At 43.1% G+C, this 23,740-nt stretch overlaps 1 protein-coding gene across 5 annotated transcripts in view; it reads left to right on the top strand.

Moving 5' to 3' along the window:
- The window catches only part of LOC128684243 (voltage-gated potassium channel subunit beta-1), a 621,311-nt gene that overhangs the window by 71,775 nt on the left and 525,796 nt on the right, over nucleotides 1-23,740 (top strand). The window contains exon 3 of one of the 5 annotated variants that reach the window (XM_070093861.1): nucleotides 14,041-14,067. The exons of the other annotated variants lie outside the window; for them this stretch is intronic. Coding sequence (XP_069949962.1) covers nucleotides 14,041-14,067 — 27 coding nt within the window. The remainder of the gene's footprint in view (nucleotides 1-14,040; nucleotides 14,068-23,740) is intronic. 5 annotated transcript variants of the gene reach the window in all.

Genomic DNA, 23,740 nt, shown 5'->3' with positions numbered 1-23,740 from the left:
TTGTCTGGCAGGAGGCCCCGTGTTGGTACTCTCGTAGTTACTACTATCTTGTTTTTCTGGCAGGAGGACCCATGTTGGTACTCCCGTAGTTACTACTATCTTGTTTGTCTGGCAGGAGGACCCATGTTGGTACTCCTGTAGCTACTACTATCTTGTTTGTCTGGCAGAAGGACCCGTGTTGGTACTCCCGTAGTTAGTACTATCTTGTTTGTCTGGCAGGAGGACCCATGTTGGTTCTCCCGTAGTTACTACTATCTTGTTTGTCTGGCAGGAGGACCCGTGTTGGTACTCCCGTAGTTACTACTATCTTGTTTGTCTGGCAGGAGGACCCGGGTTGGTACTCTCGTAGTTACTACTGTCTTGTTTGTCTGGCAGGAGGACCCGTGTTGGTACTCCCGTAGTTACTACTATCTTGTTTGTCTGGCAGGAGGACCCGTGTTGGTACTCCCGTAGTACTAATATCTTGTTTGTCTGGCAGGAATACCCCTGTTGGTACTCTCGTAGTTACTACTGTGTTGTTTGTCTGGCAGGAGGACCCGTGTTGGTACTCCCCTAGTTACTACTATCTTGTTTGTCTGGCAGGAGGACCCGTGTTGGTACTCCTGTAGTTACTATCTTGTTTGTCTGGCAGAAGGACCCGTGTTGGTACTCTCGTAGTTACTACTATCTTGTTTGTCTGGCAGGAGGACCCGTGTTGGTACTCCCGTAGTTACTAATATCTTGTTTGCCTGGCAGGAGGACCCGTGTTGGTACTCTCGTAGTTACTACTATCTTGTTTGTCTGGCAGGAGGACCCGTGTTGGTACTCCAGTAGTTACTACTATCTTGTTTTTCTGGCAGGAGGACCCGTGTTGGTACTCTCGTAGTTACTACTATCTTGTTTGTCTGGCAGGAGGACCCGTGTTGGTACTCCCGTAGTTACTACTGTCTTGTTTGTCTGGCAGGAGGACCCGTGCTGGTACTCCCGTAGTTACTACTATCTTGTTTGTCTGGCAGGAGGACCCGTGTTTGTACTCTCGTAGTTACTACTGTCTTGTTTGTCTGGCATGAGGACCCGTGTTGGTACTCCCGTAGTTACTACTATGTTGTTTGTCTGGCAGGAGGACCCGTGTTGGTACTCCCGTAGTTACTACTATCTTGCTTGTCTGGCAGGCGGACCCGTGTTGGTACTCTCGTAGTTACTACTATCTTGTTTGTCTGGCAGGAGGACCCGTGTTGGTACTCCCGTAGTTACTACTATCTTGTTTGTCTGGCAGGAAGACCCATGTTGGTACTCCCGTAGTTACTTAGTACTATCTTGTTTGTCTGGCAGGAGGACCCGTGTTGCTACTCCCGTAGTTACTACTGTCTTGTTTGTCTGGCAGGAGGACCCGTGTTGGTATTCCCGCAGTTACGACTATCTTATTTGTCTGGCAGGAGGACCCGTGCTGGTACTCCCGTAGTTACTACTATCTTATTTTTCTTGCAGGAGGACCCGTGTTGGTACTCCCGTAGTTACTACTGTCTTGTTTGTCTGGCAGGAGGACCCATGTTGGTACTCCCGTAGTTACTACTATCTTGTTTGTCTGGCAGGAGGACCCGTGTTGGTACTCCCGTAGTTACTACTATCTTGTTTGTCTGGCAGGAGGACCCGTGTTGGTACTCCCGTTGTTACTATCTTATTTGTCTGGCAGGAGGACCCGTGTTGTTACTCCCGTAGTTACTACTATCTTGTTTGTCTTGCAGGAGAACCCGTGTTGGTACTCCCGTAGTTACTACTATCTTGTTTGTCTGGCAGGAGGACCCGTGTTGGTACTCTCGTAGTTACTACTATCTTGTTTGTCTGGCAAGAGGACCCATGTTGGCACTCCCGTAGTTACTACTATCTTGTTTGTCTGGCAGGAGGACCCGTGTTGGTACTCCCGTAGTTACTACTATCTTGTTTGTCTGGCAGGAGGACCCGTGTTGGTACTCCCGTAGTTACTACTATCTTGTTTGTCTGGCAGGAGGACCCATGTTGGTATCTCCCGTAGTTACTACTATCTGGTTTGTCTGGCAGGAGGACCCGTGTTGATACTCCCGTAGTTACTACTATCTTGTTTGTCTGGCAGGAGGACCCATGTTGGTACTCCCGTAGTTACTACTATCTTGTTTGTCTGGCAGGAGGACCCGTGTTGGTACTCCCGTAGTTACTACTATCTTGTTTGTCTGGCAGGAGGACCCGTGTTGGTACTCCCGTAGTTACTACTATCTTGTTTGTCTGGCAGGAGGACCCATGTTGGTACTCCCGTAGTTACTACTATCTTGTTTGTCTGGCAGGAGGACCCATGTTGGTACTCCCGTAGTTACTACTATCTTGTTTGTCTGGCAGGAGGACCCGTGTTGATACTCCCGTAGTTACTACTATCTTGTTTGTCTGGCAGGAGGACCCGTGTTTTTACTCCCGTAGTTACTTCCATCTTGTTTGTCTGGCAGGAGGACCCGTGTTGGTACTCCCGTAGTTACTACTATCTTGTTTGTCTGGCAGGAGGACCTGTGTTGGTACTCCCGTAGTTACTACTATCTTGTTTGTCTGGCAGGAGGACCCGTGTTGGTACTCCCGTAGTTACTACTATCTTGTTTGTCTGGCAGGAGGACCCATGTTGGTACTCCCGTAGTTACTACTATCTTGTTTGTCTGGCAGGAGGACCTGTGTTGGTACTCCCGTAGTTACTACTATCTTGTTTGTCTGGCAGGAGGACCTGTGTTGGTACTCCCGTAGTTACTACTATCTTGTTTGTCTGGCAGGAGGACCTGTGTTGGTACTCCCGTAGTTACTACTATCTTGTTTGTCTGGCAGGAGGACCCATGTTGGTACTCCCGTAGTTACTACTATCTTGTTTGTCTGGCAGGAGGACCTGTGTTGATACTCCCGTAGTTACTACTATCTTGTTTGTCTGGCAGGAGGACCTGTGTTGGTACTCTCGTAGTTACTACTATCTTGTTTGTCTTGCCAGGAGGACCCGTGTTGGTACTCTCGTAGTTTCTACCATTTGTTAGTGTGTTGTGTTTTCAGTAAACAAAAACTCAGGGCCTCCTACGAGTGAAACATCTCTACTGTGATTTGTACACTTTATATGTAATAATAATAATAATAATAATAATAATAATAATAATAATAATAATAATAATGATAACGAAATTCACTATAATCATTATTGCAATAATAATAAAGTTAATAATAAGCATTAAAATGTTAATAATAATAATAATAATAATAATAATAATAATAATAATAATAATAATTTTAGTAGTAAATTAATAATAATCTTAAATGAAATAATAATAATTGTTATAAAAATAATAATTCTGGTAATTGTTCTCAAGAATTGTGAGTTGTGAATTGTTGTTGTCATGGTATTGTGGGTTAGTTGTGAATTGTAGGTTCTTTCATTGTATATACAGTGACCCCTGATGAAAGTAACTCTTTGTGACCTCTTGTTATAATGACCTCTTGTGATAGTGACCCTTGGTTATCGTGATCCTGGTTATACTGACCCTGGTTATAGTGATCCTGGTGATAGTGACCCTATTGATAATGGCGGTGAGGAAAGTAACTCTGGGGAAAGTGACCCTATGGTGAGAGTGACCCAAGAAAAAAGTGACCCTGGAGGAGTCCCAGGGGAAAGTGACATTTGTGATAGTGACCCTGGGGAAAGTAACCTTATGGGAAGTGATCCATGGGAAAGTGACCCTGTGGAAAGTGTCTATGGGGAAAGTGACTCCTAGGAAATTTATTTTTTTTTCAAAGTAACTCTGTGTGGATAGTGACACTGTGGAAAGTGACCCTGCGGAAAGTAACCCTTGGGAAAGTCTCCCTGGTAAAGTGACCCTGGGGAAAATGACCTTGGGGATAGTGAACCCAGGGAAAATGACCCTGCTGGAAGTGACCCTTGGGAAAGTGACCCTGGGGAAAATGACCCCGTTGAAAGCGACCTTGGGGAAAGTGACCCTGGTGAAAGTAAACCCTGGGAAAATGACTTGAAAGTGACCTTGGGAAAAGTGAACCTGGCAAAGTGACCCTAGGGAAAGTGACTCTGGGGAAAATGACCCTGGGGAAAGTGAACCCAGGGAAAATGACCCTGCTGGAAGTGACCCTGGGGAAAATGACTTGGGAAAATAACCCTGTTAAAAGTGACCCTTGGAAAAATGACTGGTGAAAGCAACCCTTGGGAAAGTGACCCTGTGGAAAGTGACCCTGAGGAAAGTGACCCTGTGGAAAGTGACCCTGTGGAAAGTGACCCTGAGGAAAGTGACCCTGTGGAAAGTGACCCTGAGGAGAGTGACCCCCTGGGGAAAGTGACCCTGAGGAAAGTGACCCTCTGGAAAGTGACCCTGTGGAAAGTGACCCTGAGGAAAGTGACCCTGAGGAAAGTGACCCCCTGGGGAAAGTGACCCTGTGGAAAGTGACCCTGTGGAAAGTGACCCTGTGGAAAGTGACCCTGAGGAAAGTGACCCCCTGGGGAAAGTGACCTTGGGAAAAGGATTAAAGTTTGATAAAGTACAACATAATAGGTCTATGCGAGGAGTTATCACAAATACAGTGAACCTAGGAAACTATCCAGTTGGCACTGCTCACACCATGGCAGTGCCAGAAACAATCTGAGATTAGAACAGTGCCTACTAGACAGTAGACTCCAGCCAGTGTCAGTAATATATTCATTAGGCAGTATATTACATGGAATATTCAGACTGGTGTTATAACAAGAGTAGACCTAGAACAAAACAGGTCTAAAGACGGTATATAATATGCATGATACGCTGCCTCTGCCTCAGAATAGCTAGAAATAAACTGGCCTAGAGGAAATAATCCCACTAGGTATTATATTCAGTTGGACAGCAGTATACACCGCTGGACCGGGAGCGCCTTTGCTGGAACAAAGGCGTTCCCTGTGATCATATTTGCTTGGGTCTCCTCTTGTCTGCAACATTGACACCTGCTAATGATGTATTGATTGTAGCACGAGAGGCCTAGAGCTATTCTTCAACTTCCCCCGTGGTTGTTTTGCATCTTGCATCGCTTCTTCGATACAAGATGTATAACATATATATATATATATATATATATATATATATATATATATATATATATATATATATATATATATATATATATATATATATATATATATATATATATATATATATAAATCACTGCCACATTGATATCAAGGGTTTAAGAAATGTTAAAAGAGTTTATCCTAGTTGACTCAATACCTGGAACTAAGCTTCATCCTGCCTTGATCGTTACTCTTCCAGCATCAAGGGAGAGAGAGATGCTCCCTCCTACCAATCAAACATTCCAATCAGTCCAATCAAACATTAAACGAATATTACATTAAACATTAAACGAATAAATAATGAACGAAACCATAGTGAGTATTAGAGAGGATGAACGTAAGTTAAGCCTCATTCAATTATCAGACAGTTCTGCCCCATCAGCTGTCCGGTACAACACTGAACACCGCAATGGAACACTCAGTGCTCAGGCACCTAAGTATTTTTTTTTTCATTTAAAACATTACAATGTATCAAAATAAATAAAATTCCACATTAACTGGCCTACAATAGGTATAATAACCGTCTGTTGCCTAAAAACACAGCAGACGCACAGCTGTGTGTGGGAACTACAACCCTCCCCTTGTTACCCCACCCATACACCTGCTCCCCACCCATACACCTGCTCTAAACCAGACATGTTTTACAAAATATCGTGAAAAACAACCGTCATAAATGATTACATATATACATTAACAGTCCAGTTAGTAATACCATCCACGGTCGGGCAATATGCGGTCACAGACGGCTGGCACAAGCCTCAACCACCATTCTTGGTTTGGGTACATATCATTAAAATCAATACAATACAAACAACATGGTAATATTTGAGTCACACATAATTGAGTCTCAGCAGGTATGAAAACCTCTTGTAACGTAAACTCACACCTGCACAAACGGGCGGGTAAACTCCCTCACCCTCCAGTTGTGTTCCCCACTCATCCACCTACTCACATCCTAACATGATCACAATGAAAGATAAAAGCAACATGTCAGAAAAATGGTACAGACATGTAAATACAATAGACCATGTGACAACATCCATTAATGGGAAATATTCGGTCCTCAGGCCACTCACAGCGGAAGCTATTACCGACACACCTCCGCTCACGCAAGATCATGTACCACACCTCACACCCCAGGAGGTGAACCCATTACAACCCCTGACAACCCCATTCTCCCAAGACTGCAGCAGACACACACCCCTTGCACTCTACCCCCTCTTTCACAAGGCCAGTAAGTCCCCTACAGTGAGGGCTCTATAACCCTCCGAAGCTCCCCACTGTTTCCCGTAAATGATACCACATGGTACACTGTCTCCTCCCCCCCCAATAACCCACACCTCTCTCCCTCCATGACCCGTCTATCCCTAAATTCTGCTCCTAACAGCAAAATACTATGCAGGAAACGATATACATGACCTCGTGAGCCATGGGACATAACTGTAATTTGCTGAAACAGTGCCATATGTCCACCCATGTATACATAGGGAAAATCCCCTCCACCGGAGTCACTACCCTACCTACAATCATTTTACACAAAACCCCCACTCTGAATTTTCCAGGCTCCTGAGCCAACATCAACCACGTAACACTGTCTCACACTCCCGCAGCTCCACTCCCTTGTACAAGCGCCGCAGCCGGTCATGCACCCTGCCAATCTGCCCCCCACGAAAACCTACATGCAACGCCTCTCACTGAATAAACACACACTTGACGTGCCGATGCAGGTCCAGTAAACCCAACCCGCCCTGATGCACCGCCAATGCCACTACCTCTCTATGCAACCAATCACACCCCAAACCCGACAAGAATTTGAACACCTGCCTCAGAATATGTGTAATTGCCGTCCCTGTCAATGGAAACACTGCCGCTACATACCAGACCTAGCAAAATAGTAAGACATTGACCACGATAGCTCGTTGTATGAAGGTCAGATAGTAAGGATGCAACACCCCCAAACGGTGCTCCACCTGTTGCACCATCCAAACCGAGTTGGCCAACCTCGCTGGTCCCAGGTCACCCTCATAGATGATACCAGAGATCTTTAAACTTCTGGCCTGCCACCGCACTACGGCACATCCCCACTTTTTCCATCCATTCTCCCAACCCCATTATCATTGACTTCTATGCCCGTAGCACCCCCAAACATGAGTACAACCTCCTCAAACTCCCCCAATTGCATCCCCTCCCTCACCAGGATAGTCATGTCATCAACATACCCCACCAAACCAGGCCAGATTGGCCCATTGCCTACACCTCCCTCCTCCACATATACGATCCTCAACTAACCTATAAAAGGGGTCCTGTACACATGGAAACAAGAGTTGCAACATTGGACACCCCTGCCGAAGACCCCGCTCAATGACGACCACCGCACCCACACACCCCTTGATTTGCACCTGTGCCCTTGCCCCCCTGTACAACATTTCAACCCCCCCCCATGATTTCCTCCCCGAAACCCTGTCAGAGGAGGATGCTCCTCAAAGCTCCCCTTTCCACTCTACCATACACTCCCTGCCAATCTAACGCTAACATCCCCCCTCCCCCCTTCCATTTCTCCCACGAACCCCGTAAGGGTCCTGTGCCTCGTGACTGTCGACCTGCCTGGCAGCCCAAATTGACTTTCCGACACCACCCTCCCCATGACGCATTTGAGGTACTTCCTTAAGACCTTCACAGACAGATTATAATCAGTACACAACAACAAAATGGCTCGGTAATCCAGAAGGGTATGCTGCTGTTTCCCCTTTGGCACCAGCACCAAAACCGCTGTGGCCTGCATCTCACCCAATGTACCCGCTCTTTAATCAAATTCATCAACCGAACCAGAAATCCCCACAGCAGCTCCCAATGCTGCACATAAAATTCACATGGTAGACCATCAATACCCGGCGCCTTTCCCTTGCTCATCTCCATGAGTGCCTTCCAGATTTTCTCCTCTTCAATGGCTCCTCCTAGCACCACTCTTCCCCAGATTGCATGGCATGCACACACACACACACACACACACCTAAATCTATCCTCTCCACCCCACGACTTTTCCAATACTCCTAGTACCATCTATTCGCATATGCACTCTGACCCTCTGTTGTCCCCAAAACCTGACACATTTGATATTTCCCCACCGGAGAGTGGACTTCCAAGCATAGGACAGTAGTGGCCTGCTGCCTCAGCTGCTGGTTGCGCAGCACTCATGCAGAAGGCCGGTCCCACCGTTAAACCTCCTTCACACCCGCCTGCACCCACACCACTTCAAAATGCTCCTCCTGCAACTCACGTATCCTCCCCTTCAACATGTCAATTTCCTCCACTGGATAAGTCCCTGCCACCACCCTTCACCTATAACAGCCCCTTAACCTATCCTCTAAGTAATTTGTTAGACCATACCACAATTGATTAATGCGCTTACCCCCTTGCATGTAAAACTGACGGATCAGTACCTTTGCCACACCATCCCACCAACCCACCACATCCTTCCCTCCTCCCAAAGCTGCTCCCATAAGGCTGTAAAACACTCGAACCCCTACTCATCCACAAGAACCCTCGTCTTCAGTTTCCAATATCCCCCATGCCTTCTCGCCATCGTCGCTCACCCCACCTCCACCACAACTGCACAATGATCCGAATATGCCACTTCAACGGTATGGAGAGACTCAACAAGAAGTACCTACCACAACAGATACAGTCATCCACAAGAACCCTCGTCTTCAGTTTCAAATATCCCCCATGCCTTCTCGCCATCGTCGCTCACCCCACTTCCACCACAACTGCACAATGATCCGAATATGCCACTTCAACGGTATGGAGAGACTCAACAAGAAGTACCTACCACAACAGATACAGTCTGTTTAAGTGTGCAGCATATCCCTGCCTCACGAAAGTATGCTCCATCTCCCATGATCCTCCCCCAAATGCATCCCATAATTGTATATCCCTAAAAAGGTCGACTAATACAGTGGAAAAGTAACCCGCTCCCCTTGGCACAATGTCTGCACACCAGATAACACAATTCCAATCCTCACCCACACACAATACACGAGTTCCTCACACACAAATGCTGTCTTCACTCGCACATCACTTTCAGCCAGTGCATACACACGTACATACAAAAGAAACACGCTCACCCATCCACCACCCATCCACACACACACATGACCCACCCCTCACCCCTCCTTCACTCCTATGCAAAACAGACTCACCTCCCAGATCAAGACCCTCATGCCCCCTTTCAAATGATCAGATAGCAGTACAAATGCCTGACATTCATCCACCACCAACACACAGCCAATCTTAAAGTTAGTCCATTGGCATTAACAGTCATACACCTGAGGCTGACTTAATGTTTCCATCCCCTCTGCCCCATGACAGTCCTCCCAGTCCCACTTGGACTTGGGGCACCACCTTTGCCCCGCTCACCACTCACCGCCCCAACCACCTGCTTATGCTGCTTGCCATGGGTGCCATGGCAAACCTCTTCAACCCATGCCTTCTTCCTGGGTCACTGCACCGGCATCAGGACATTGTCCGAATCTGACGGTGCCATCTCTTCCGTGTGGCAACCTCCTTCTCCATGTCAATGTCCTTGGAGGCTGCACAATGGATCTCTGTCTGATAGTCGACTTCATGTTACAAATCTGCGCAGTCAGTCCTAGGCCCCCACAGGGTCCTCCTCCTGCTTACTCATCACATCCTCCACCTCATCACCAGCCACCTGCTCGGTGGGATACACCCCCTCTGCAAGCTGGCACATGGATTGCAGCACCTTCACTAGCTCCACCTTGATGGCCATCACATCTGCGCACACCTGCACCTCCCCACTAGCCGTCTGTAAAGTTGTTGGACCGTTGGACTCTTGGAGCTCTGTGCCCTCCCCTGACTCAACGTGGGTAGCCTCCACCTCCTTGCTCCACTGACTACCATGCCCTCCACACTGACGTTGTTCCCCACCAATCACCTCATGCTCATAAACAGGTACTTCTCCTCCTGCCGGTCCACACACGTCTCTGCTTCCCGCACTCGGTGGCCATGTGGTCGTAGGCCCCACACAGGCAGCACATGCGCCACTGCCCAGCATACAAGACCATGACCTGTATTTTGAACTCCTCTATGCACACATACAAGGGTATGGGGTGACGCAATGTCATTTTGAGGGTAAAAGTTCCCTCCCGGAGACCCACATAAGCACCAGTCACCCACTTGCCTTATTGGGCCATATGGATAGCCCCATACTTATCAAAGATGCTGCAGATGTCAGCTTCATCCACCTCAAATTGCACATTGTGCAGTTTAACCCACGTATAATGATGCAAAATGTCAATCATCTTCATCCACACTGCTGGTGTGACATCAACACTGACATCTTGAAAACAGGCCACTAACGACTCATACACAGTAGCAGAGCAATTTCACAAACATCCTGTAAGCTCCATTTAAGGCCACTCCATACAATTCCTCGTCTGCTATACCATGTGTATCACTTATGATAGCAGGGAGTAACCCCAGAGCCGAAGTAAACATTACTGCCAAACGGAGGAGCTCTATTCCAACTGTGTTAACACGTCGTCTCACACTGAACGCCATGTTGTTACCAGTTAGCTCACTTGGATGAACAGTAGAGGGGTGCTGGGCACAACCACTCTCCCTGCCAGTCAATCAGCGAATTAACATAAGCATTTACATTGGTTCTAGGTAGTAGGTTGGTAAACAGCAACCGCCCAGGAATGTACTACCGTCCTGCCAAGTGAGTGTACAACGAAAACCTGTAATTGTTTTACATGATGGTAGGATTGCTGGTGTCTTTTGTCTGTCTCATAAACATGCAAGATTTCAGGTATGTCTTGCTACTTCTACTTGCACTTAGGTCACACTACACATACATGTACAAGCATATATATATATATATATATACACCCCTCTGGGTATTCTTCTATTTTCTTTCTAGTTCTTGTTCTTGTTTATTTACTCTTATCTCCATGGGGAAGTGGAACAGAATTCTTCCTCCGTAAGCCATACGTGTTGTAAGAGGCGACAAAAATGCCGGGAGCAAGGGGCTAGTAACCCCTTCTCCCGTATAAATTACTAAATTTAAAAGACAAACTCTCGTTTTTCTTTTTGGGCCACCCTGCCTTGGTGGGATACAGCCGGTGTGTTGAAAGAAAGAAGATTTACATTGGTTTGAGTCAAGATCTTGAGAGTGTCCAGCCTCCAGCTATGCTGTCATACCTATGCTCACATGACAATCACATGACCACGTACGTAAATAACTGTACGTTACTGCTATATTCTATCACATACCCCCATGTCACATCGTTATTGACGTACACACAGAAATATGATGGAAATTTATATGATGAAGTCGCATTGTACAAACTACAAATATGAAAGTAATAATAATTAATAATAATCTTTACAGTAATTATAATGAGTAGATTCAAATATCTGACAGTTGTGAGTTGAGTGTTAGTTATAAGTTAGTTAAGCTAGTGCATTGTGGGTTAGTAGGAAATTGTTAATCTTACCATATCGTGTGTAAGTTGTGAATTGTTCCAGCCATGGTGTTAGTTGGTTGAAAATTGTTCCAGCCATGGTGTTAGTTGGTTGAAAATTGTTCCAGCCATGGTGTTATGTAGTTGAAAATTGTTCCAGCCATGGTGTTATGTTGGTTGAAAATTGTTCCAGCCATGGTGTTATGTAGTTGAAAATTGTTCCAGCCATGGTGTTATGTTGGTTGAAAATTGTTCCAGCCATGGTGTTATGTTGGTTGAAAATTGTTCCAGCCATGGTGTTAGTTGGTTGAAAATTGTTCCAGCCATGGTGTTAGTTGGTTGAAAATTATTCCAGCCATGGTGTTATGTTGGTTGAAAATTGTTCCAGCCATGGTGTTATGTTGGTTGAAAATTGTTCCAGCCATGGTGTTATGTAGTTGAAAATTGTTCCAGCCATGGTGTTATGTTGGTTGAAAATTGTTCCAGCCATGGTGTTATGTTGGTTGAAAATTGTTCCAGCCATGGTGTTATGTAGTTGAAAATTGTTCCAGCCATGGTGTTATGTTGGTTGAAAATTGTTCCAGCCATGGTGTTATGTTGGTTGAAAATTGTTCCAGCCCTGGTGTTATGTTGGTTGAAAATTGTTCCAGCCATGGTGTTATGTAGTTGAAAATTGTTCCAGCCATGGTGTTATGTTGGTTGAAAATTGTTCCAGCCATGGTGTTATGTTGGTTGAAAATTGTTCCAGCCATGGTGTTAGTTGGTTGAAAATTGTTCCAGCCATGGTGTTAGTTGGTTGAAAATTGTTCCAGCCATGGTGTTATGTTGGTTGAAAATTGTTCCAGCCATGGTGTTATGTTGGTTGAAAATTGTTCCAGCCATGGTGTTATGTAGTTGAAAATTGTTCCAGCCATGGTGTTATGTTGGTTGAAAATTGTTCCAGCCATGGTGTTATGTTGGTTGAAAATTGTTCCAGCCATGGTGTTAGTTGGTTGAAAATTGTTCCAGCCATGGTGTTAGTTGGTTGAAAATTGTTCCAGCCATGGTGTTAGTTGATTGAAAATTGTTCCAGTCATGGTGTTAGTTGGTTGAAAATTGTTCCAGCCATGGTGTTATGTTGGTTGAAAATTGTTCCAGCCATGGTGTTATGTAGTTGAAAATTGTTCCAGCCATGGTGTTATGTTGGTTGAAAATTGTTCCAGCCATGGTGTTAGTTGGTTGAAAATTGTTCCAGCCATGGTGTTATGTTGGTTGAAAATTGTTCCAGCCATTGTATTAGTTGGTTGAAAATTGTTCCAGCCATGGTGTTAGTTGGTTGAAAATTGTTCCAGCCATGGTGTTAGTTGGTTGAAAATTGTTCCAGACATGGTGTCATAGTTGAAAATTGTTCCAGCCATAATGTTATAGTTGAAAATTGTTCCAGCCATGGTGTTATGTTAGTTGAGAATTGTTCCAGCCATGGTGTTAGTTGGTTCAAAATTGTTCCAGACATGGTGTTATGTTGGTTGAAAATTGTTCCAGCCATGGTGTTAGTTGGTTGAAAATTGTTCCAGCCATGGTGTTATAGTTGAAAATTGTTCCAGCCATGGTGTTATAGTTGAAAATTGTTCCAGCCATGGTGTTATAGTTGAAAATTGTTCCAGCCATGGTGTTATAGTTGAAAATTGTTCCAGCCATGGTGTTATAGTTGAAAATTGTTCCAGCTACTGTATTGTAGTTACTAGAGAATTGTTCTTTTTAAAAAATTAACTGTGATTTGTTCCAGTTATATTAGTGTTTTTTTTTTATTATTCGCCGGTACTCTCCCGGCCCGGGTCTTATAAATGGGCATTTCTCTCCCTCATTAATGGGAACTTCTTATTTCCCAGCATGCAACTCCCCATTACCTATTACTGTGCCTCTCAGTTTAAAATATTTCCTGAATACAATAATTGTCTATGTAAATATGTTCTTATTTAGATTAGTTACCCATTAGAATATACTTCACCTTTAAATTTATTCTTATTCACTAATTTCTTAGTTTCATTTAGTGCCCCTTGCAAATACTACTTCTCATTTAATTGAGTTCCCCTTAAACAACTTCCCATTACATTCAAGTTATATAGTCAGTCTTAGACGTACTTTCCCTGTAAATTATTCCCCCCTTAACCTCCTTTAGTTTAGTCAACCAATAAAGCACCGTGTGAGTGACACATTTATATTCCTTATTTTCTTATCTTTGTGCAAGTCCCTCCTGTATCCCTTCTTTAAGTTTTCCTTTAAAACATATACCAACCTAAGATCTTTTTGCGTGACTAATATAAATTCCTGAACAAATATACTAGTCTCCCACTTTTTCCCTACTAATATTTACTTTAACTTAGTCTCCCTTAAACTCCAAAAGATGGTTGACTATTTTAAAATCTCTAACATGCGCAAGTCTCCCTTGTGTCCCTACTAACTTTGAGCCCAAACTAAAACATTTTCCACATCTTTCAGGCACTCGTCTAGAGCAGCACATCAACGGTAAGAAATTTATATATATATATATATATATATATATATATATATATATATATATATATATATATATATATATATATATATATATATATATATATATATATATATATATATATATATATATATATATATATATATATATATATATATGTATGTTGTGCCGGACACGTAAAACTGGTCAATTAGCAAGAACTCGTTTAAAATTAAGTCTTTTCTATAATTTTCTTAAATATATTTAAAGACATACTTTTTTCATTTTTGATTAACACCATGCCCACCCCTTCTAGGGTAGGGTAGGTGCCTGGGCCGGAGCTTGTAGCTCACAAGACTGTCATTCCCAATAATCCCCTTGGGGCGGGGATGGCACACCAGAGAGGCCTGGCTTCTTCCTACGAGAAGCTAGGCCTGGGGACAGTTGGTCCCAAAGATGAGGGGGTACTTGTGCCTCCTCCCATGGGAGACTTAGGTCTCAAACACTCCCTAAAGAGGGAGCCAAGGCCGGGCCACCACTTGGAAAAGGCCCGGGCCGGAGAAATACCGACGAATCTTTAATAATAAAAATTAATTAAATTAAATTAATAAAAATTAATGATTTTGTACCAAAAGAACCTTAGAAAACTTACCTAACCTTATTATAACGAGCACAATTAAATTTAGCCTAATCCAACTAAATATATTTTATATAAGTTTACAATAATTTAATAATAAACAAACACAATGAAATATATTTTTCGATAGTTTCAGAATAACTTTTACGAAATTATTGCATACACAAATTTTTGCTTTCCCTATTCGGCAAGAAGTGCATTACTATTGAAGCCAAAATCGCAAGTTTTTCTTATTCAGCACTAACGTCCTGTCAAGTGAGAGTGAAACAGAAACCTGTAAATGTTTTACGCGATGGTAGGAGACCTTGTGTTCTTTTTCTGTCTCATAAACACGCTAGATAACCGGTACATCTTGTTACTTCTACTTACACTTAGGACACACTATACAGACACGCGCCTGCATATATGTACATACACACATCTAGGTCTTTCTTCTTTTTTCTTTCTTAATAGTTCTTGTTCTTTATTTTCTCTATTCTCCATGGGAAAGTGGAAAAGAATCTTTCCTCCATAAGCCATGTGTGTTGTATGAGGCGAATTAAATGTCAGGAGCAATGGGCTAGTAACCCCTTCTCCTGCAGAAAATACTAAAAAAGTGAAGCAGAAACACTTTATAAAACAGGGATGCTTGAATGTGTGTTGATGTAGTGTGGATGATAAGAGATGATTGCTAATGTTATAAATGAAAAGAAGTTGGATGTCCTGGCTCTAAGCAAAACAAAGCTGAAGTGGGTAGGTGGGTTTCAGTGGGGAGAAATATATGGGATTAAGTCTGGAGTATTTGACACAGAGTTAAGGAAGGGGGTAGCAATAATGTTGAAGGATCAGTTATGGACGGAGAAAAGGGAATATACATGTATAAATTCAAGGATTATGTGGATTAAAATGAGGGTTGGATGCTAAAAGTGCATTATTAATAAGCGTGTATGCACCTGGACCACAGAGGAGTGTAGAGGAGAGAGAGAGAGATTTTGGTAGATGTTAAGCGAATGTGTAGGAACTTTTGAACCAAGTGAGAGAGTAATTGTGGTAGGGGACCTGAATGCAAAAGTAGGAAAAACATTTAGAGAGGGTGTGGTAGGTAAGTCTGGGGTGCCAGGTGTAAATGATAATGGAAGCCCTATGATTGAACTTTGTATAGAAAGGGGTTTGATTATAGGTAATACATATTTTAAGAAAAAGAGGATAAATAAGTATACAAGATATGACGTAGGGCGTAATGACAGTAGTTTGTTGGACTACGTACTGGTAGATAAAAGACTGTTGAATCGACTTCAGGATATATTTGTTTATAGAGGGGCCACAGATATATCAGATCACTTTTTAGTTGCAGCTACAATGAGAGTAAAAGGTACATGGGATACAAGGAAAATGGAAGGGTAAGAGACATGTTAAGGTTTATAAGCTAAAGGAGGAGACAGTTAGGGTAAGATATAAACAACTATTGGAGGATAGATGGGCTAATGAGAGCATAGGCAATGGGGTCGAAGAGGTATGGGGTAGGTTTAAGAATGTAGTGTTAGAGTGTTCAGCAGAAGTTTGTGGTTACGAGAAAGTGGGTGCAGGAGGGAAGAAGAGCATTTGGTGGAATGATGATGTAAAGAGAGTAGTAAGGGAGAAAAAGTTAGCATATGAGAAGTTTTTACAAAGTAGAAGTGATGCAAGGATGGAAGAGTATATGGAGAAAAAGAGAGAGGTTAAGAGAGTGGTGAAGCAATGTAAAAAGAGAGCAAATGAGAGAGTGGGTGAGATGTTATCAACAAATTTTGTTGAAAATAAAAAAAAGTTTTGGAGTGAGATTAACAAGTTAAGAAAGCCTAGAGAACAAATGGATTTGTCAGTTAAAAATAGGAGAGGAGAGTTATTAAATGGAGAGTTAGAGGTATCGGGAAGATGGTGAGAATATTTTCAGGAATTGTTAAATGTTGATGAAGATAGGGAAGCTGTGATTTCATGTATAGGGCAAGGAGGAATAACATTTTGTAGGAGTGAGGAAGAGCCAGCTGTGAGTGTGAGGGAAGTGTGTGGGGCAGTGGGTAGAATGAAAGGGGTAAAGCAGCTGGGATTGATGAGATAAAGATAGAAATGTTTAAAGCAGGTGGTGATATTGTTTTGGAGTGGTTGGTGGTTTTATTTAATAAATGTATGGAAGAGGGTAAGGTACCTAGGGATTAGCAGAAAGACAAAAGAGAGTGGAAAAAGAGAGTGCAAAAATTGTGGAAAATACTGTATATTTTCCGAAAATACAGTGTATTTTGTATGTAAATTGGTGAAATACATTGTAGTTAATAAAAATTAATTTGTAAATAGGAAAATGAACCAGCGATGGTGGGTTAGCGTCACTGGGGGAAGAGACGCCATTGTTTTGAACTGGGCTGAAGGCATGCGAGTGAAATCTGCATGAATTTCGTTCCTCTGCAAGTTAAATTGTGGTTGAAACCTCCCAAACAGGAGCAGAAATTGTTGGATTTGCAGTCCTGCATAACGTGAGCATTAGGCTAGTGGACAAGACAGTCAAGGACCCCAGCTAAGTCGATGTCTATTTATGTTGAAATTCTGGCCAGTATTTTCTTCGTATTTTAGGCAGGGGTTTGTGTATAACACAGACTAATTGGTGAGTGGTATTAAGATAAATTCTCCTTCAATGTATATGTAGCCATTTATTAAAATTAACATACAGTCCACACATTTATATTAATGTTTTACCAGAATTCCTGGTGATGTATATTTCATTTGAAATTAATATAGGTCCAGAGTGACTTGTGGAGAGATAGATTGTAGTAGGTATCGAAGGGGGACATTTTTTTGCGACCTAGGTGTCCTAAAATTCCTACTTGTCTCTATAACTTTGATAAAGAATAATTATCTTTGTTAACGTTTACTGGTATATATCTAATGAGATTCATCCAGGTAAATTTAATTTTCCACAAAAATTATAGGGGAATAAGTCTGTTGAGTATAAAAAGAGAGAGTGCAAAAATGATAGGGGAATAACTCTGAGTATGACTGTTAAGCATAACCACCAGGCTCTGGTGGTTTGGTGGGTAGAGCTCTCGCTTCACACAGGGAGGGCCTGGGTTCGATTCCCAGCTAAAGTAGAAACATTGGGCGTGTTTCTTTCCTCCTGTTGTATATGTTCCCCATCAGTAAAATGGGTACCTGAGTGTTAGTCGACTGTTGTGGGTTGCATCCTGGGACACTGACCCAATTTATGCAAAATGTTTAGCATAACAAGGGGCTCTCTATATAGTAGTATGTCACTGACGTCAGCTAGGCCTGTTTACCTTGTACATGTACTTGTAATAAATAAAGATATTATTATTATTATTATTATTATTATTATTATTAAAGAATTAAGAGTAAGACGGAGAGCAGGATAGCAGATGAACAAGGAGGCTTCAGGAAAGCTAGGGGTGTGTAGAATAGGTGTTTACAGTGAAACATATAGGTGAACAGTATTTAGATAAGGCTAAAGAGATTTTTGTGGCATTTATGGATTTGGAAAAGGCGTATGACAGGGTGGACAGGGAGGCAATGTGGCAGATGTTGCAGGTGTATGGTGTAGGAGGTAGGTTACTGAAAGCAGTGAAGAGTTTTACGAGGATATTGAGGCTCAAGTTAGAGTATGTAGGAGAGAGGGAGATTATTTCCCAGCAAAAATAGACCTTAGACAAGGATGTGTGATGTCACCATGGTTGTTTAATATATATATAGATGGAGTTTAAGAGAAGTGAATGCTTGACTGTTGGCAAGTGATGTGGAGTTAAAAGATAAAGAATCACACATAAAGTGGGAGTTGTCACAGTTGCTCTTTGCTGATGACACTGTGCTCTTGGGAGATTTTAAAAAGAAGTTGCAGAGATTGGTGGATGAATTTGGTAGGGTGTGCAAAAGAAGAAAATTAAAAGTGAATATAGGAAAGAGCAATGAGATGAGTATAACAAAAAATTGTGATTAAAAATTGAATGTCAGATTGGAGGGAGAGAGTATGGAGGAGGTGAATGTATTCAGATATTTGGGAGTGGACGTGTCAGCGGATGGGTCTATGAAAGATGAGGTGAATCACAGAATTGATGAGGGGAAAAAGGTGAGTGGTGCACTTAGGAGTCTGTGGAGACAAAGAACTTTGTCCATGGAAGTAAAGAGGGGAATGTATGAGAGTATAGTTATACCAATGCTCATATATGGGTGTGAAGCATGGGTGATGAATGTTGCAGCGAGGAGAAGGCTGGAGGCAGTGGAGATGTCATGTCTGAGGGCAATGTGTGGTGTGAATATAATGCAGAGAATTCGTAGTTTGGAAATTAGGAGAAGGTGTGGGATTACCAAAACTATTATCCAGAGGGCTGAGAAGGGGTTGATGAGATGGTTTGGCCATGTAGAGAGGCTGGAACAAAACTGAATGACTTCGAGTGTATAAATCTGTAGTGGAGGGGTGGTGGGGTAGGGGTCGGACTAGGAAAGGTTGGAGGGAGGGGGTATCTGGAGTTTATCTGGAGAGAGTTCCGGGGGTTAACGCCCCCGCGGCCCGGTCTGTGACCAGGCCTCCTTAGGTCAATGTCCCAGGATGCGACCCACACCAGTCGACTAACACCCAGGTACCCATTTTACTGATGGGGAACATAGACAACAGGTGGAAAGAAACACGTCCAATGTTTCTACTCTGGCTGGGAATCGAACCCAGGCCCTCACCGTGTGAAGCGAGAGCGTTAACCACCAGGCCACCAGAGCCACCAGAGGTTTTGTGTACGAAAGGCTTGGACTTCCAGCAAGCATGCATGAGTGTGTTAGATTGGAGAGAATGGAGACAAACGGTTTTAAGACTTGACGTGCTGTTGGAGTGTGATCAAGGTAACATTTATGAAGGGGTTCAGGGAAACCGGCAGGCCGGACTTGAGTCCTGGAGATGGGAAGTACAGTGTCGGCACTCTGAAGGAGGAGTGTTAATGTTGCAGTTTTATAACTGTAGTGTAGGCATGCCTCTGGCAAGGCAGTGATGGAGTGAATGATGAAAGTCTTTCTTTTTCGGGCCACCCTGCCTTGGTGGCCACCCTGCCTTGGTGGGAAACGGCTGATGTGTTATATATATTTATATATATATATGCAATAAGATCACAGTAAACAGGTGATTTCGGAATATGCAGAACAACCACTCTGAAAAAATAGAGAAATTCCAAGCGCTTTCGTGACTACTCACATTATCAAGGAACTATGCTTATATATATATATATATATATATATATATATATATATATATATATATATATATATATATATATATATATATATATATATATATATATATATATTTCAACAAGTCGGCCATCTCCCACCGAGGCAGGGCGACCCAAAAAGAAAGAAAATCCCCAAAACGAAAATACTTTTATCATTCAACACTTTCATCTCACTCACACATAATCACTCTTTTTGCCCAGAATACAACAGTTTAGAAACATATACAAAGATACATATAAAAAGTGACCTGAAATAATATAATAAACTCCATATATAATATCAGGGCCCCAGTTATATATATACCGTCCCATTACACATCCCACCAAACTGCAAATATCACAAACTCCTCCTTTAAAGTGCAGGCATTGTACTTCCCATTTCCAGGACTCAAGTCCGGCTATATAAAAATAACCGGTTTCCCTGAATCCCTTCACTAAATATTACCCTGCTCACACTCCAACAGATCGTCAGGTCCCAAATACCATTCGTCTTCATTCACTCCTATCTAACACGCTCATGCACACTTGCTAGAAGTCCAAGCCCCTCGCCCACAAAACCTCCTTTACCCCCTCCGTCCAACTTTTTCGAGGATGACCCCTACCCCGCCTTCCTTCCCCTACAGATTTAAATGTTCTCCATGTCAATCTACTTTGATCCATTCTCTCTAAATGACCAAACCACCTCAACAAACCCTCTTCAGCCGTCTGACTAATGCTTTTATTAACTCCACACCTTCTCCTAATTTCCACACTCCGAATTTTCTGCATAATATTTACACCACACATTGCCCTTAGACAGGACATCTCCACTGCCTCCAACCGTCTCCTCGCTGCTGCATTTACAACCCAAGCTTCACACCCATATAAGAGTGTTGGTACTACTATACTTTCATACATTCCCTTCTTTGCCTCTATTGATAACGTTTTTTGTCTCCACATATACCTCAACGCACCACTCACCTTTTATCCCTCATCAATTCTATGATTAACCTCATCCTTCATAAATCCATCTGCTGACACATCAAATCCCAAGTATCTGAAAACATTCACTTCTTCCATACTCCTCCTCTCCAATGTGACATCCAATTTTTCTTTATCTAAATCATTTGATACTCTCATCACTTTACTCTTTTCTATGTTCACTTTTAACTTTCTACCTTTACACACACTCCCAAACTCGTCCACTAACCTTTGCAATTTTTCTTTAGAATCTCCCATACGCACAGTATCATCAGCAAAAAGTAACTGTGTCAATTCCCATTTTGTATTTGATTCCCCATAATTTAATCCCACCCCTCTCCCGAACACCCTAGCATTTACTTCTTTTACAACCTCATCTATAAATATATTAAACAACCATGGTGACATTACACATCCCTGTCTAAGACCTACTTTTACCGGGAAGTAGTCTCCCTCTCTTCTACACACCCTAACCTGAGCCTCACTATCCTCATAAAAGCTCTTTACAGCATTTAGTAACTTACCACCTATTCCATATACTTGCAACATCTGCCACATTGCTCCTCTATCCACTCTATCATATGCCTTTTCTAAATCCATAAATGCAATAAAAACTTCCCTACCTTTATCTAAATACTGTTCACATATATGCTTCAATGTAAACACTTGATCTACACATCCCCTACCCACTCTGAAACCTCCTTGCTCATCCGCAATCCTATACTCCGTCTTACCTCTAATTCTTTCAATTATAACCCTACCGTACACTTTTCCTGGTATACTTAGTAAACTAATTCCTCTATAATTTTTACAATCTCTTATGTCCCCCTTCCCTTTATATACATGCTCTCTGCCAATCCCTAGGTACCTTCCCCTCTTCCATACATTTATTAAACAAAAATACCAACCACTCCAACACTATGTCCTCCCATGCTTTTAACGTTTTTGTCCTGAGCCCGTCAGTTCCAGCTGCTTTACCCCCTTTCATTCTACGTAATGCCTCATGCATCTCCCCCACACTCACATCCTGTTCTTCTTCACTCTTAAAAGATGGTATACCTCCCTGACCAGCGCATGAAATTACCACCTCCCTTTCTTCCTCAACATTTACAAGTTCCTCAAAATATTCTCGCCATCTACCTAATACCTCCATCTCCCCATCTACTAACTCCCCTACTCTGTTTTTAACTGACAAATCCATACTTTCCCTAGGCTTTCTTAACTTGTTTAACTCACTCCAAATTTTTTTCTTATTTTCATTAAAATTTCTTGACAGTGCCTCTCCCACTCTATCATCTGCTCTCCTTTTGCACTCTCTCACCACTCTCTTCACCTTTCTTTTACTCTCCATATACTCTGCTCTTCTTATAACACTTCTGCTTTGTAAAAACCTCTCATAAGCTAACTTTTTCTCTTTTATCACACCCTTTACTTCATCATTCCACCAATCACTCCTCTTTCCTCCTGCCCCCACCCTCCTATAACCACAAACTTCTGCCCCACATTCTAATACTGCATTTTTAAAACTATTCCATCCCTCTTCAACCCCCCCCACTACTCATCTTTGCACTAGCCCACCTTTCTGCCAATAGTCGCTTATATCTCGCCCTAACTTCCTCCTCCCTTAGTTTATACACTTTCACCTCCCTCTTACTTGTTGTTGCCATTTTCCTCTTTTCCCATCTACCTCTTACTCTAACTGTAGCTACAACTAAATAATGATCCAATATATCAGTTGCCCCTCTATAAACATATACATCCTGGAGCCTACCCATCAACCTTTTATCCACCAATACATAATCTAACAAACTACTTTCATTACGTGCTACATCATACCTTGTATATTTATTTATCCTCTTTTTCATAAAATATGTATTACTTATTACTAAACCTCTTTCTACACATAACTCAATTAAAGGCTTCCCATTTACATTTACCCCTGGCACCCCAAGTTTACCTACTACTACCTCCACAACATTTTTACCCACTTCAGCATTGAAATCCCCAACCTACTACCACAGGACGGTAGTACCTCCCTGGGTGGTTGCTGTCTACCAACCTACTGCCACAGGACGGTAGTACCTCCCTGGGTGGTTGCTGTCTACCAACCTACTGCCACAGGACGGTAGTACCTCCCTGGGTGGTTGCTGTCTACCAACCTACTACCACAGGACGGTAGTACCTCCCTGGGTGGTTGCTGTCTACCAACCTACTACCACAAGACGGTAGTACCTCCCTGGGTGGTTGCTGTCTACCAACCTACTACCACAGGACGGTAGTACCTCCCTGGGTGGTTGCTGTCTACCAACCTACTACAACAGGACGGTAGTACCTCCCTGGGTGGTTGTTGTCTACCAACCTACTACCACAGGACGGTAGTACCTCCCTGGGTGGTTGCTGTCTACCAACCTACTACCACAGGATGGTAGTACCTCCCTGGGTGGTTGCTGTCTACCAACCTACTGCCACAGGACGGTAGTACCTCCCTGGGTGGTTGCTGTCTACCAACCTACTGCCACAGGACGGTAGTACCTCCCTGGGTGGTTGCTGTCTACCAACCTACTACCACAGGACGGTAGTACCTCCCTGGGTGGTTGCTGTCTACCAACCTACTACCACAGGACGGTAGTACCTCCCTGGGTGGTTGCTGTCTACCAACCTACTACCACAGGACGGTAGTACCTCCCTGGGTGGTTGTTGTCTACCAACCTACTACCACAGGACGGTAGTACCTCCCTGGGTGGTTGTTGTCTACCAACCTACTACCACAGGACGGTAGTACCTCCCTGGGTGGTTGCTGTCTACCAACCTACTACCACAGGATGGTAGTACCTCCCTGGGTGGTTGCTGTCTACCAACCTACTACCACAGGAC

Source organism: Cherax quadricarinatus, chromosome 4 (assembly GCF_038502225.1).
Source record: "Cherax quadricarinatus isolate ZL_2023a chromosome 4, ASM3850222v1, whole genome shotgun sequence".
NCBI lineage: Eukaryota > Metazoa > Arthropoda > Malacostraca > Decapoda > Parastacidae > Cherax > Cherax quadricarinatus.
This window is presented reverse-complemented; position numbering and strand designations above follow the sequence as displayed.